The 15,047-nt window shown below is 37.4% G+C and overlaps 1 protein-coding gene across 3 annotated transcripts in view; it reads left to right on the top strand.

Annotated features, from left to right (window-relative positions):
• The first annotated feature begins 3,209 nt into the window (after positions 1-3,209).
• The window catches only part of snx14 (sorting nexin 14), a 49,858-nt gene continuing 38,020 nt past the window's right edge, over positions 3,210-15,047 (top strand). For all 3 annotated transcript variants that reach the window (XM_056480942.1, XM_056480941.1, XM_056480940.1), the window contains exons 1-13: positions 3,210-3,352; positions 4,355-4,496; positions 5,191-5,311; positions 9,893-9,969; positions 11,529-11,607; positions 11,694-11,737; positions 11,820-11,907; positions 11,992-12,076; positions 12,859-13,015; positions 13,954-14,029; positions 14,523-14,567; positions 14,651-14,731; positions 14,816-14,930. In XM_056480942.1, the coding sequence (XP_056336917.1) occupies positions 4,360-4,496; positions 5,191-5,311; positions 9,893-9,969; positions 11,529-11,607; positions 11,694-11,737; positions 11,820-11,907; positions 11,992-12,076; positions 12,859-13,015; positions 13,954-14,029; positions 14,523-14,567; positions 14,651-14,731; positions 14,816-14,930 (1,105 nt within the window). In that variant the 5' untranslated portion in view covers positions 3,210-3,352; positions 4,355-4,359. The remainder of the gene's footprint in view (positions 3,353-4,354; positions 4,497-5,190; positions 5,312-9,892; positions 9,970-11,528; positions 11,608-11,693; positions 11,738-11,819; positions 11,908-11,991; positions 12,077-12,858; positions 13,016-13,953; positions 14,030-14,522; positions 14,568-14,650; positions 14,732-14,815; positions 14,931-15,047) is intronic.

Here is a 15,047-nt window from a genome sequence, read left to right as displayed (position 1 = left end):
TGATCCTCTCGAAACTTGTTTATAACTAAACTTCACTTAAATTCATCTTTCCTGGACTCTGAAAACTATATGACCTATGATGTAGCTAGTAAAAGCACTGCATATTTATCTAAAGGAAGAAAAAACAAAAGTCAATGTAAGAGTGTGGTGTTGTGGTCAGTGATGTGCACAACGCTGCCTGGAGGACACTGAAACACTTCATCTGAAAAATGCTAAAGTGGCTTGATGCTTAATGTACCAGAACAAGCAGCAGGCAGACGCAGATTTCCCTCAATCTTGTCATAAACACAATAATCCTCCGCCACTGTCTGCATGAGAAAACGCATAACTTCAGGTCAGTGACAACATTTTTATATCAGCCTCACTCTCTCTCTCTCTAACATTGATTTAATAACCTGAAACACAGGATCCTTTCAGTCCTTAATAGTCACGAACACTATCCACACAGGTTAAAGTATGACCAAACAAAATATTGTGTGTGGTTTTAATGGATTTGGCAACATTTGAGTGTACCTCAATCATAAGAGTGTAAAACCTCACCTGAGAAGTGATGTACCTTAAAGTTCCTCTGAAATTAAAGTCTTTAGTTGTATCGGTGTGTTAGTTTTAAGGTTCCCTATGAGCTAGCATGCTCCAAAAACAATGACAACATCTAAACATGCCCAATTTCACTTCTGCCCTGGGCTTATTTTTTGTGCCGGAATACGCCCCACCTCATTTTACCGATCCCCCTCCTCAACCACCCTCCTACCCCTTCTGCTGTTCACTTTCACTATCTTCCGCGACTCCCCAACCCTCTTCACTTTCGTCCGCGACAACCCCCGCCCTTCACTTTCATCCTTCGTCCACGACACCCCTCTGCCATCCAACCCCCTCCCTTCATTTTCGTGCCCGACACCTCTCCATCCTCAGGTAACATGACGGATCTATTACCCCCCTGATCTGTTCCGGGTGGTGGGTGGGTGGGGAATCTTGGGGGCAAGTCGGAGCACTCACTCTGGTCCCCTGGGCTCTGCGATTGGTTGAGGAAATTCCAAATCAAACTAAAACAAACGATTACAATTGGTTTAAGATTGGCAATCAAAATTCAGGACATTGCAACCTGCAGAACCTGGGAAGTTAATAATAATAATAATAATAAATAAATAAATCTCCTGACTAATCAAATGCTTTCTAGTATCTTACATGCACCGTCCCCTTCAAGACGATTCTCATTTGCTTTTGTTTTGATGCCCATGAGCTCAACCACTTGAGCTGTGAGAAAAACCAAATGCTATTGGCCATATTTTTAAAAAGGGGAGGAGCTACTTTATGTTATTATTTTTTATTTTATTAAATTAGGTCAAGAAATATAATACAAGTCAAGTACAACAAATGTAAAGAAAATATCAAAGCCTTGGAGGCGATATAAACATTTATTCATTCATTTTCTTTTCGGCTTAGTCCCTTTAATAATCTTGGGTTGCCACAGCAGAATGAACCGCCAACTTATCCAGCATATGTTTTACGCAGCGGCCCTTCCAGCTGCAACCCATCACTGGGAAACATCCATACACACTCGTTCACACACATACACTACAGACAATTTAGCCTACCTAATTCACCTGTACCGCATGTCTTTGGACTTGTGGGGGAAACCAGAGCACCCGGAGCAAACCCACGCCAACATGGGGAGAACATGCAAACTCCACACAGAAACGCCAAATGACCCAGCCAAGGCTCGAACCAGTGACCTTTTTGCTGTGAGGCGAACATGCTACCCACTGCGACACCGTGCAGCACGATATAAACAATATCACAGAAATACATCAAATGATATACAGGCTCGTACCATTCACATAGCTTTTGATTTTTTGAAGGTAATATGGACTCAATGGTACAATGCTTCACTTCATTTTTTAAATGCAATAAAATTTGGATTTTTACCAAAAAATGTATATTTATGAGTATGAAATTTGGCCATTAAAATAAAGAAATTAATAAAAAAATGTAGGGGTCTTTTTGACTTTAGAGTGGAGCTACTCGATGTCACACCCCTAAATATTTGATGTTTAACCTCCATGAGTGTCCACATACGTAAGAGTGGCTATTTAAAATACTTTGAATGTTTTACATTTTGTTACAGACATACAGTGTCATCCTGCAACTGTTTTACAGCATATTAAATGTCCCAAACACTATTTTTAACTGCCCAAAATGGGAAAAATTTTGTTTTTACTCTCTGATAGTCAAAGCAAGTTAAAAAAATAATTCTATGTTATATATGCATTAAAATAAATTCAGGAAAAAGTGTTTAATGTAAATTCAGACCACGAGTGCACATTTATGGACATCATTTTTATCTAAAAGAACAATATATCAAAGGTGATACTTAGATTTTTATTCTAATTAGGTTCTAATAAGCCCAAATTGCAAAGAGAAATAAAAAAAATGCATGTAAAAAACACCTTGGGCCTTAAGAGGGTAACGGAACAGTTATGTTTTCACAGTATGCATGCTTTCCTTCTGGAGAAGGTCTTATTTATTTTAGTTTGACTGGATTAAAAACAGTTATAATATAAATAATGTAAAGCACATTAAAAATATGTTGTGGAAATGTTTAGCATTTTCATATTTTAATTTTCAGGTTTTGGAGTAAGCTGTGTGACTAATGTCATGAAAATGTAGACTATATAAATACAAAAACGTTTAATTTGTGATATAAAAACAAGCGTACAGTATTGATAGTCCAGCTCACTGACTGCAGTACTGAAAGGTTCACGGTTCTGTATGGTGTTACTTCTGTTTGTTCTTCAGGTACACACGAGAGGCTTAAATAAGATAGCCATTATTCATTTGGGGTGATTTTATTTGTATTTATTATTCATCTTATTCAATAAAGTCTGTCTGATTCTGTTAGAGAAAGTTTCACTGGGTTTAAATAATGTTTAAGATTTCTTTCAGACCACTGGTCTGCTGAGGCCCTCTTGTGGACTTATTGAGAAGCACTGACTTACATTATATATTAAAGCAGAAGACAGAAAGCCTACAATCATGAATAAATAAATAAATAAATACGTGCCATCAGTTTTAAAAAAGCTTTAAAGCTGACTATTATATATATACAGTTGAAGTCAGAATTATTAGCCCCTCGTTTATTTTCTCCCCAATTTCTGTTTGACGGAGAGCAGATATGGAACTTTTATTTTGAAAATGTGTTTGGAGTTTTCTCGTCTTAAACCCGGAAGTGCAGCTCACGTAAGGATCAGTAATCTGATCATGTGAAACAATCAGCTGGATGATCAAAACATTTGTGTCAGGATGTGTTGAGATGTTTCTGGAGTTTATGTTAAGCCTGCGGATCGTCCGTGAGGTGAGAGAAACACAACATTACGCGTATACTCAATTAAAAGCTAACTGTCATAATCATCATCGTAATCGTCTACTGGTGTTTAATATCTCATTTCTCTCATTAGACAGCAACATGAAGCAAAACAACCGTAGTGTTGTTGAAAATAGCGTACTTCTGTTGCTCATGTAACGTTAAATGCCTTGGTTTGTTTAATAATATGGTATAGTGTTGTAACGTACGTTAATTGTTTCATGCTAATAAAAAGTGTATGCAGTGTGTACGTCGGCACAACCGTGTTTTAGTAAATGGCACCGTGGTAAAACCTTAATAGATTTCTAAGTTTACAATGTAAATATATGAACATGGCCATACTGATTAAAGTGATAGTTAACACAAAACTGAAAATTCTGTTGTCATTTGCTCACTCTTTACTTATTAAAGTTTCTTTCTTCTACCGAAAACCGGTAACCATTGACTTCCATTGTATTTGTTTTTCCAATTATGCAAGTCAATGGTTACCGGTTTTCAGTTTTCTTCAAAATATCTTCTTTTAGCATTCAGCAGAAGAAATAAACTCATAAAGGTTTGAAACCACCTGAGGGAGTATAAATAGTGACTAATATATCATATTTGTGTGTGGACTATACAGCACCATGATGTACACCATGTTAACCTCATATCATCAGTACTGAATGAGATGTTATGTTTTGTTGTTGAGGTAAAGTTGGTTTTATATTCGCAAAATCGTTCATATTTGATTGCTCGCTCTCATGTAAGTATCGCTTCAAAACAACATTAGCACCATTTCATTGACAGTGAACATTGTTGTACTTCGATTATAATCATTAGCTGCTAATATGATTTCCCTATTTAGAATACATAGCAAACAATACCTTTCTGAAATTATTTAAGGAGAAAGTCTGAATGTGCGAATATGAAACCCGCTTTACCCCAGTAATATCATTAATATTGAAAGAGATGGTGCGTTTTGTTGACGTGATGGTTACGTATGCTCTTGTTCAGGAATAATGTCGGACCCTCGCTCATTTCTGGGCTGTGTGAGGAGGGGTCTGCGCTTGGACATGTTTAAGGATGTTGCTCGTCAATATCCGGTCATCTTCTGCATCTTCACGGTTATGATCTCCTCCACCATCATCCTGAACCAGTGAGTGTTCTCGCACACATACACACACACATAGAGAAAGAGACACACACTTATTTTTCTCTTTAATTTGACTTATAATGATAATTAGGGTTGATAAAAATCTCATATCATGATATTAGTGATCTCGTATCATAACGATATACAGTTATTCGACCTCCTGTGAATTTTCTTTGTTCTTTTTCTAATATTTCCCAAACGATGTTTAACAGATTCAGGAATTTTTCACAGTATTTCCTCTAATATTTGTTCTTCTGTAGAAAGTCTTATTTGTTTTATTTCGGCTTGAATAAAAGCAGTTTTTAATAGTTTTAAAGCCATTTTAAGGTCAATATTATTAGCCCCATAGGCAATATTAGTTTTGGATTGTCTCCAGAATAAACCACTGTTATACAATGACTTGCCTAATTACCCTAACTTTACCCTAATTACCCTAGTTAAGCCTTTAAATGTCACTTTAAGCTGAATACTAGTGTCTTGAAGAATATCTAGTCTAATATTATTTACTGTCATCATAGCAAATAGAAAAGAAATGAGTTATTAAAACTATTATGATTAGAAATGTGTTGAAATCTGCTCTCCGGTAAACAGAATCTCTGTTTCATATGGAAATTGTTTTAAAAAGAAATGACAGTAAATATAAATCTGCCTGCTTAGATTAAAGTATCTCTTTTTTTAATCCTCACACTTTCTGCAGGTATCTCCACATTCTGATGGTATTCTGGTCATTTCTGGCTGGATTGATCACGTTTTACTGCTCCCTCAGCCCAGAATACCTGCTGCCCAATATTCTCATCTCAATAAAGCCCAAGAGGAAAGTGAGTATTAAAAAAAACAGTCCTAACTTTAAAACCACTGTAGTGTCCATTAGAGGAATGTCTATTCAAGAGGACAAGTCTTTAATACTTATAACAAGTGACTGTTCAGTTACACAGAGTGCAGAATTAACATGTTTTCTGTGAATAAGCGAGACTTTCAGTTCATTATTTGCTTTAGGTTAAGAACAAAATGAGGAATAGGGAAGTGCAGTAAATATTAATACTAAGGGTCCTGAAACCCGTAAACACTTTCTTTCTATGGGATGTTTGACGGATATTTATGTTTGGCACATTGATTAAAACACTGTTAGGACACACATATTTCACTATCGAGTGAAAATTGGTTGGATTTGAAAAATTGGATTTTTGCTGTACATCCTGTGTGTGTTCAGCAGTGTGTAAGCGTTTGGACCTGTATAGGTGCATAACTAATGTGCTCTGCTGAATTTTAGAGCAGCTTTTAGCTGGTCAATGGTAGGGTCAATTTCAGTTTCTCAAAATACCAACACACCAACAATGCGCCTTAACACACCTCCTTTATAGACCAGCACACCCATGAGTCCACAAAGTGGCGTAAATGGATTTACTATTTAAACAACAGAGCGCAAAACATTAAAATTACTGTTGCGCTTATCTGAAAATTGCAACACATCGCGCCAAACACGCTTTCCGTCTTATTGCGCTGGGTGTATGATAGAGCCCAATGGGTTAATGGCTGTAAATTGCTGAAGCAGTGACATCAGATTTCCATTGAGATCATTCATGACTCTGGTTCTATTTTTCTTCCTACTGTTCATCCTCTGTTTCCACAAACCCGGCACTCTTCCTTGCTGGGCTCATGTCGTGGGGTCATCCTGAAACCATTATAAATCATCTTCGCAGCTAAGAACACTGAAATGTTTCACTCGCGCAGTCTTCAAGTAATAAAGCCACCACTGACCCCAGTGCTTTTTTCCACTCAAGACTTTCTAACTATATCCCAACAAATGGATCCTTGTTGTCCAGTCATTTTAGAGAGCTATCAGGGTCATTACTTTGCCAAAGTGCTAAATGCATGACACTATCTGCTGTGTGTAGTCCGCCATGTCTTCTCCAGCTTTTTGCGGATATTTGGACTAAATAGTTTCACTTTTGATTGAGTCAGAGGGAAGCCTTTATTAAAGTGCAGCTATTATGCAAAAATGACTTTTATAAGGGGTTTAAGCACAGCTGTGTGTCAGCAGTGTGTGAATATAACCAGCGTCTAATAGTAAACATGTATTAATTGTATTTGTTATAATCAGACCTGATAGAAACAGTCTGCAGAAGCACTTTGATTGACATTCTCCCTTTGTACCTGTCATCAGAGGGGGAAAGCCCCGCCCACTAGTGACCATCTCTCCCTCATTAGCATAAACAGCAGCCCTGAGTGAGAAGCAGCTGTCCGACATTAGAGTTTTAAAGAAAGGTTGAATTATTGAATGTCATTTCTAATGTGATTTATTCCTGTGATTCAAAGCTGCGTTTTCATCATCATCATGCTGAGCTCATTCATAAGCCCAGTGGCTGGAGAGCCAGATTTTTATGATAATCTTATATTTTGTATTAAAGATGCAAAACTGTAGGAAGTGGAATGATCTCCCGCCAGTCCTGATATGTCCTATTTACTCTCATTCAGTATTCAATGTCTACATTCATTCTTTTTTTAACAGCAGCCGTTACACAGCGCCTATGTGTTTTTCATAGCATACAGCTTTGTGAGTGTTTTATTTCATAAGTTTTTAATGTACTTTTATCAGCCTAATTTTATTCTATTCAAAGCAGCGTTAAGGAACGCGAGTTTAATAAAGTGAGCCAACTAGCTGCCTCCACTTTTGGTGACATCTTGATGAGATTAGAAAGAAAGCTGTTTTCCGGAAGTGGGAAAGAAACACATTTTTTCTTCCAAGTTTGTGCTCTTCTGCATCGTAAAACATTTAAATATGGTATTTATGGTATTTTCACACACTGTATGGTATTTTCTATATTTTTGGAAGTGTTTTTTAACCTGGAAAATCCACTTTAAGCCTCAGCCTTTGAATCATTTATGTGTGTGATGTAGACATGGGCCGGTATATGATTCTGACAGTATGATAACCTCGGGTAAAAATACCACGGTTCAACGTTATAACGGAATTGTGTTTACGTCTCTAAACATCTGTTCTTTTTAAATGTCTGGGTAAAACACAACATCTTTTTCTCCTCTTAAACCTGGTATATATATTTTTTAACATTTTAAAATATTTTGAAACAATAAATGTCAGGCTAAATAATTTAAATGAGTCACGGACTTAAAAACACAGATTTCTTCACAACTTGAAAAGGCATCTTCGGATATCTTTCTTTTCTTTTGATATAAAGCAAGCCTCTGCACTATTCAGCTCTACAGCATGCTGGATGCTGGTTTATATGAGATTTCTTTTATGAATCATGGACTGACCAGTAACTTGTGATGTGAAGGGTCCTTTTCTATTGTTGCCCTTAAAACAAAACAAAAAAACAACTTAAAATAGTCATAAAAAACACGTAAAACAAAGCAAAAACGTACAAATACCTTAGAAAAGGTATAACAGAAAATGTTAACGGTTTTAAAAGCTTGACTTTTTAAAACCGCAGTATACCTTAAAACTGGTTATCGTCCCATGCCTAATGTGATGATCATACTTTTCACATGATTAATTCTTTAGTTTTTTTTATTCACTTAATTTAATTACTTGAATGATGTTCTACATCCCCAAATCAGAAAAGGTTGGGACAGTATGGAAAATGCAAATAAAAAAGAAAGTAGTGCTTTCTAAATTTACTTTGACCAGTATTTCATTGCAGACAATACAACAAACATTATTTAATGTGTTCCTCATGATTTTTATTTTTATTCCCAAATAAACACATATTCCAATTTTGTTTTTTGCAACACATTTAAAAAAGTCCTAACTTCAATTCCATGTGATCCTTTGCATACAGATTTATTCAAAAACACCTAGATGAATTACTTTCCTTTTTTTAAAAATATTTGTAAAACAAATTTCACAACGGCTTGTATACATCTTTAAACAAACAGTATGAAGTGTTTAGTCCAGTTAGAGTTGATTGGAAATATAATAAATCAATTATCTAATATTTCATTTGTCACAAGTATTCTCAAAAAGGGCATTTGCTGTTTGATCAAACTACTTATTTAAGATAAGCCGAAACAACAAAGTTCTTGAATTTTTTTGGGGTGACAACTTAATAGTTATATGTTCAAAAACTAAGTTACCTAAATATCTTCATGTTGTGTTCCTTCAACACAAATCGGTTGTGTGGAACCCAGCATTTTTAACCTATTTATAAAACATGTTTAAAAGCTTTTAATCAGTGTTATATCCTGGAAAAGGAATTGGTTTACAGTAGGTCTTAGCTTCCGCTTCATCTTTGTTTTTGTTCAGTACTGCTATTAACCATTAGGGGGTGCAGTTGAGTTTCTCCATTCACCCCCAGACCTTTATGATCTCAAACATTTCTGTGGTAACTGCGATCTAAATACAGATATGTATCTGGAGGTGTGTTTGCTAGAGTTACTGAACCCAAACAAGCCCATACAGCTTGGTTTCGGTTTGTGTGTCTTTGTAAATCACAAGTTTAAAGAAACCCTCCACTGTTTTCGTGGAAAAGTCTCATTTCACAGCTCCCCTAGAGTTAAACTGCTGAGTTTTATCATGTTTGAATTCATTCAGCCAAACACCAGGCCTGGCCAGAGCACTTTTAACTTAGCTTAGCATAGATCATTAAATCGGATTAGACCGTTAGCATGTTCTCTTCTCAAAAATGACCAAAGAGTGTCGATAACTTTCCTATTTAAAGCTTGACTCTTCTGTAGTAACATTGTGTACTAAGACTGATGGAAAATGAACAGTTGCTGGAACATTTTCCAGACTGATATGGTTATAGGAAACTCTTTGTTAATTTTTTGTGAGATGCTAATGATCTAATCCAATTCAATGATTTATGCTAAGCTAAGCTAAACGTGCTCTCGCCAGACCCGGAGATCCGCTGAATGAATTTAACTGAATTGTGCGATGCGTTCAACAGAATTATTAAAGCAGAGAGAGTTCTCCCTTCAGTTAAAAGTGTGATAAATTTGAGCATGAATATAAAAAATAAATTAATAAAAAGCACCCACTTCTCTTCTTATACCAAACTCTGTAACTAGAAATAAACAAATCTTGGCAGATTGAAATGTACAGTAAGAAAGGAATGTGTTTGTCTCTGCTTGTGCACCGCATGCCTTGTGAAGTCAGTGCCAGTGGGACAGTAATTACGGTAATTATCTGCGCTGTGGGCAGCTGAAAGACAGAAAGAGGAGGAGAAGTTCACAAAATGATAGGAGAAAACACATCTAGAAACAAACATGGTGTAATCACATAAATAAATGAATCGTCATAAGTATATATCCCTGAACATAACTATCACTGACTTTTTTTTCTCCAAAAATTCCATATGAATTCAACATACTTAAGAGACTCTTTAATGCTATATATTGCTTTAATGGTGTTTATATATGGTTTATTTTCATATCTGCAGCCTCAAGAACAACATGAGTTATTCCCTCTGGGACACAGTTGTGCAGTATGTGGGAAAAACCAATGCAAACGCCACAGGTAGGATTTTTATATCTTTCTTTTTGAAGTTTGGTCAATGTGTGGCATCAAATATATATATATATATATATATATATATATATATATATATATATATATATATATATATATATATATATATAAATATATATATATATAATGTGCATCATCAAATAGAAATGACTCCTAAATGACACATACATACATATTTTAAACAAAACATCAGCATATGTTACCGTAAAAAGTCTTCAAATTAAATAAATAAAATTCAGTTCACTTTCTTGAGTAGCAAAACCAGGCAACGTTTCTCCAATCTTCTATTGTCCAGTTTTGGTGAGCCTGTGTGAATTGTAGCCTCAGTTTCCTGTTCTTAGCTGACAGGAGCGGCACCCGGTGTGGTCTTCTGCTGCTGTAGCCCATCCGCCTCAAGGTTGGACGTGTTGTGTGTTCAGAGATGCTCTTTTGCAGACCTCGGTTGTAACGAGTGCTTGTTTGAGTTACTGTTGTCTTTCTATCAGCTGGAACCAGTCTGGCCATTCTCCCCTTTGACCTCTGGCATCAACAAGGCATTTGCACCCACAGAACTGCCGCTCACTGGATATTTCCTCTTTGTCGGACCATTCTCTGTAAAGCCTAGAGATGGTTGTGCGTGAAAATCCCAATAGATCAGCAGTTTCTGAAATACTCAGAGCAGCCCGTCTGGCACCAACAACCATGCCATGTTCACCAAGTCACTTAAATCCCCTCTTTTCCCCATTCTGATGCTCGCTTTGAACTGCAGCAGATCGTCTTGACCATGTCTACATGGTGTATCCTAATACCAATAATATGGTTAAGTTCAAGACTGGACAGAAGTCAAAATAACAAACAAAAATAGTCTATTTGGGAACCCTCAAATTACCTAATAAAACGAAAAACGTGCAATATAAAGGACAATATAAAGGACACAACAAGTTCCCTTTCTCCCTATATCCAAAACAAAGATTTAAAAAATATAAGTAATAAGTAAAATATATGGCGTCTCTCTCCCTACGTTCCATAATGTACATACCAATCTGAGTAAGTATAGTTTACAAAAGACAACAAATACAGTCAAAGCAAATGGGTTCAAGAACACGACAAAAGAGGCACAAAGAAACAGAATGACGTGCAATTGGCCTCTACTAGGGTTGGGGATAACTGTTTGGGCCAGTCTTAGCAGCAACAACTATAATCAAGGTTTTTGATAACTTGCTGAGTCTGTTACAGCGCTGTGGAGGAATTTTAGCCAACCCATCTTTGCACAGTTGTTGTAATTCAGCCACATTGGAGGGTTTTCAAGCATGAACCGCATTTTTAAGCTCATGCCACAACATCTCATTTGGATTCAGGTTAGGACTTTGACTAGGCCACTCCAAAGTCTTCATTTAAGTCACATGAACGTTTTCTATTCAGATGAAAAAGGGGTGAATCTTTCAATCTCCAGTGGTTTGGCAATAGTTGTATGCCGTATAAAGGTCTATCAACAAAATTCAGTCTCGAAAATCTTATTATATATGGAAGAAATGGATATACCTGATGGATTTATGTTTATTTCACAGGCCTACCCTTCTGCTGGAGAACTATCAGCCGTGGCTGAACCTGAAGGTGCCTTCCAAAGTGGATGCCAGCATATCAGAGGTAGAGCCAACATTTCAGTCTATATGAATATATACAGTGATGTATTCAAATCAAGCTAATCAACGCTTTGCTTGGCTGATCTTCAGGTTTTGGAGCTAGTCCTAGAGAACTTTGTGTATCCGTGGTACAGGTATGGCAGATTTAAAACGTTCACAAATATTGACTTTCAGCTGGAAAAAATGCTCAAATCTTTTCTGATGTTTTTCCATCAGAGATATTACAGATGACGAGGCGTGTGTGGATGAGCTGAGGCAAACCATCCGCTTCTTTGCTGCAGTTCTGGCTCACCGAGCACAAAGAGTACAAACACACTTCAGTTCTGATGCAGACATCGTAATAGACGTGGTTCCTGTGGATTTATTAACTGATCACATTCGTTTGTAGGTGGACGTTCCTTCTGTGGTGATGGACAAGATGATGAAAGCGGCTATGAAGCACATTGAGATCATCGCCAAAGCGCAGCAGAAAGGTGCGTCCTGAAAACGCCGAGCACAAGAGAATTATATTTGTGACCCTGGATCACAACAAGAGTCATACAGTACATCATCTAAAAGCTGGATAATAGGCCAAATTTAGCTGAACTACTTACTGTTGGTTAAAAAACATAAAAATCTAAGTATTGAGGAAAATCAACCAAATTAAGCACTTAGCAATGCTTATTTCTAGAAAAACCTTTAATTTTGAGCCTCAGGCTGCGTTTGAGCTGAGTATTTGTTTTCTGTTGTTGTCAAATGGTACTGCTTTTTTTTCTGAGCACCTGCAGTGTTTTACGGTCAGCGTCAGTTTTTAGCTGCTGTGAATTTATTCTTTTTTTAATGATGCTTAACAGAGCAGGGACATTTTCACACTGTTTTTTATTATATTTTCGTTCTGGAGAAAGCCTTATTTCTTTGAGTTTGGCTGGAGTAATAAAAAAACATGCAAAACTGCTAATCAATGTTAGCCCTCTTCAAAAATGATAGATTTTTTTCCCCCATATTGGCTACAGAACAAGTCACTGTTGTCCAATGACTTGCATATTTAACCTAATTAACCTAGTTAAACTTTTAAATGTCACTTTAAGCTGAATACTAGTATCTTCATCATAGCAAAGATAAAAGTAAAGAGTTTTCATGGGAAGGCTAATAATTTCGTCTTCAACTTTAATTCTTAGTATTGTCTAATTAGCATAAGGCGTGTTTATGGGTTTGACACCATCTGATAATTAGTTTGGTTAACTTTTGTTGGTGTTTTGTGTGTGTGTGTGAGCAGTGAGGAACACAGATGGTCTCCAGCAGGCCGCGCTGGCTGAGTACGGGGCCGATCTGCACGTGGCCCTGCGAAGCCGGAAAGATGAGCTGCTGTACTTGCGGAAACTCACAGAGCTGCTGTTTCTATACGTCATGCCTCCCAAAGCCACAGACTGCAGGTACGTCTCACACACTCGCACTAGTGCCATTATTAAAATCTAAGTTTATGCTTGTTAAAATTAGATATTACACGGCTGCCTGGAATACTGGATTCTGATTGGTCAGTCGCGTCAGATTGTTGACATCAATAGGAGCAAGACTGACTGTTGTGCATTAATGCTGATTTAAGTCGTGTTCTAAATAAAAGCAACGGCACGCAACAGAAGGAATATTTCCCATACCTGAAATTGATATTTTAAACTTTTAAACTATGACAATGATCAGCTCAGGTACAGCTCATGTGCTTTATTCAGTGTTCAATGCTAATAATGTGAGTTTGACATGACATTTATTGCCATACTATTGAAAGCAGCAGCAGATAGTTCAGTTCAGATCCGGACTATAAAATAAACCATCTGAAACTGAGCTTCAGAACTGAGACTCAGTGCAAACCAACACATATCAGTGATTCAGCATCTACATTTAATCATGTTAAAGAGCTTTAATATGTATTCATTAGATTATAAACCTGACCATTGTGCTGGAGTGCAGTGAGTGCACTATTCTGTGCTTCTGAATGGCTGGATTTACATTTCTGTTGTGTTTCGTCTGCTGCAAACAGCCAAATTGCTTATCACTGCGTATCTCGTCATGTAGTGTGTTGTTAGGACACGGGGTCACAATGTAACCTGCTCACCTAATGTTTACGCTCATAATATTTATAGTATTCGCTAATTAATAACCTCATGTGGAACTTTGAATCTGCGTCTCACTTTGGAGTCTGCTACTGTCCACCAGAGGTCGGATTTCAGTCACAGACGCACACTCTGAGAGCCTTCCTGAGTGACTGAATGAATGAAATATGCTGTTTTCCACCAAGGCAACCCGGAGTGCTGCAATATAACTGGCTAAACTGGAAATGGGCTGGTTATTCATGTAAGCTGTGTTTATTTCTCAGATCTTTGGCTCTGTTGATTCGGGAGGTCATGACCGGTTCTGTTTTCCTCCCAATAATGGACTTTGTGGCTGATCCTGTGAGTGTAGCGACTTTCCTTAAATATGTTTTTACAATATCTGCATTTGAGACACTGTTGTATTCCTGCGCATGTGAACGTTGTAGTTGTTAAAGGTGCTGTATGTAGCTGTGTCAATGTTTAAAATGCAGACTCTTGGTCACGCTCAAATATCCCCAAACTGTTTCTGTATACAGAATTCACACATACAACTAATGTCACATGATTAACTAATTATAGTTACTTTTTTGGACTTCTTTGTTGCACATACACATTTGGTTAAACTGGCAGTGGGCTGGTTATAAAGGCCAAAACAAAGACAGACATTCTGGCACAGAACACACATCCTCAAAGGAGAACATCTGACTTCAGCATTGGTTTCCAGATAAACAAGAACGTTCACTGAGCATGTTTCTGAAATATCTGCAAACATATCATGGTATTTTTATGCTTCAGAAGAGTCAAAAAGTTGCATACAGCAGCTTTAATCAGGATTGATTTCTGCTTTTCGCAGGACACAGTGAATCACATGGTGCTCATCTTCATTGATGATTCTCCAGTAAGTGCTGTAACCATATCATTCAGCTTTTCCCGTCTACTATATCTTGAATACATGTTGTTCATAAGTGATTGTGCTGTTAGCCTGAAGCCGTGACGGATCCTCCATCTGCCCTGGTGCCCTTCCTGGAGAGGTTTGCAGACCCACGCACTAAGAAGTCGTCGGTGGGTAAACCTCTGTCACGTTCCGCGTGGACTGTTTTGAAGCAAATGGAGGGAGGTGATAATGATGAGGGTTTCTTCTGTCAGGTGCTGAAGCTGGATCTGAAGGAGATCAGGGAGCAGCAGGATCTGTTGTTTCGCTTTATGAGTTTCCTGAAGGAGGAAGGAGCGGTGCACGTCCTGCAGTTCTGCCTCACTGTCGGTGAGCACACGTGTTTTACTTCTAACATGCACACTATTCAGTGGATTACTCAGCTATCTGGATTTGATTATTAAGGATTTGACAGGATCCAATACGGTATATGTGGAGCTAGTGTTT

The sequence above is a fragment of the Danio aesculapii genome, chromosome 20 (assembly GCF_903798145.1).
Source record: "Danio aesculapii chromosome 20, fDanAes4.1, whole genome shotgun sequence".
NCBI lineage: Eukaryota > Metazoa > Chordata > Actinopteri > Cypriniformes > Danionidae > Danio > Danio aesculapii.
The sequence above is the reverse complement of the archived record's forward strand: the minus strand, read 5'-3'. Positions and strand labels throughout refer to the sequence as shown.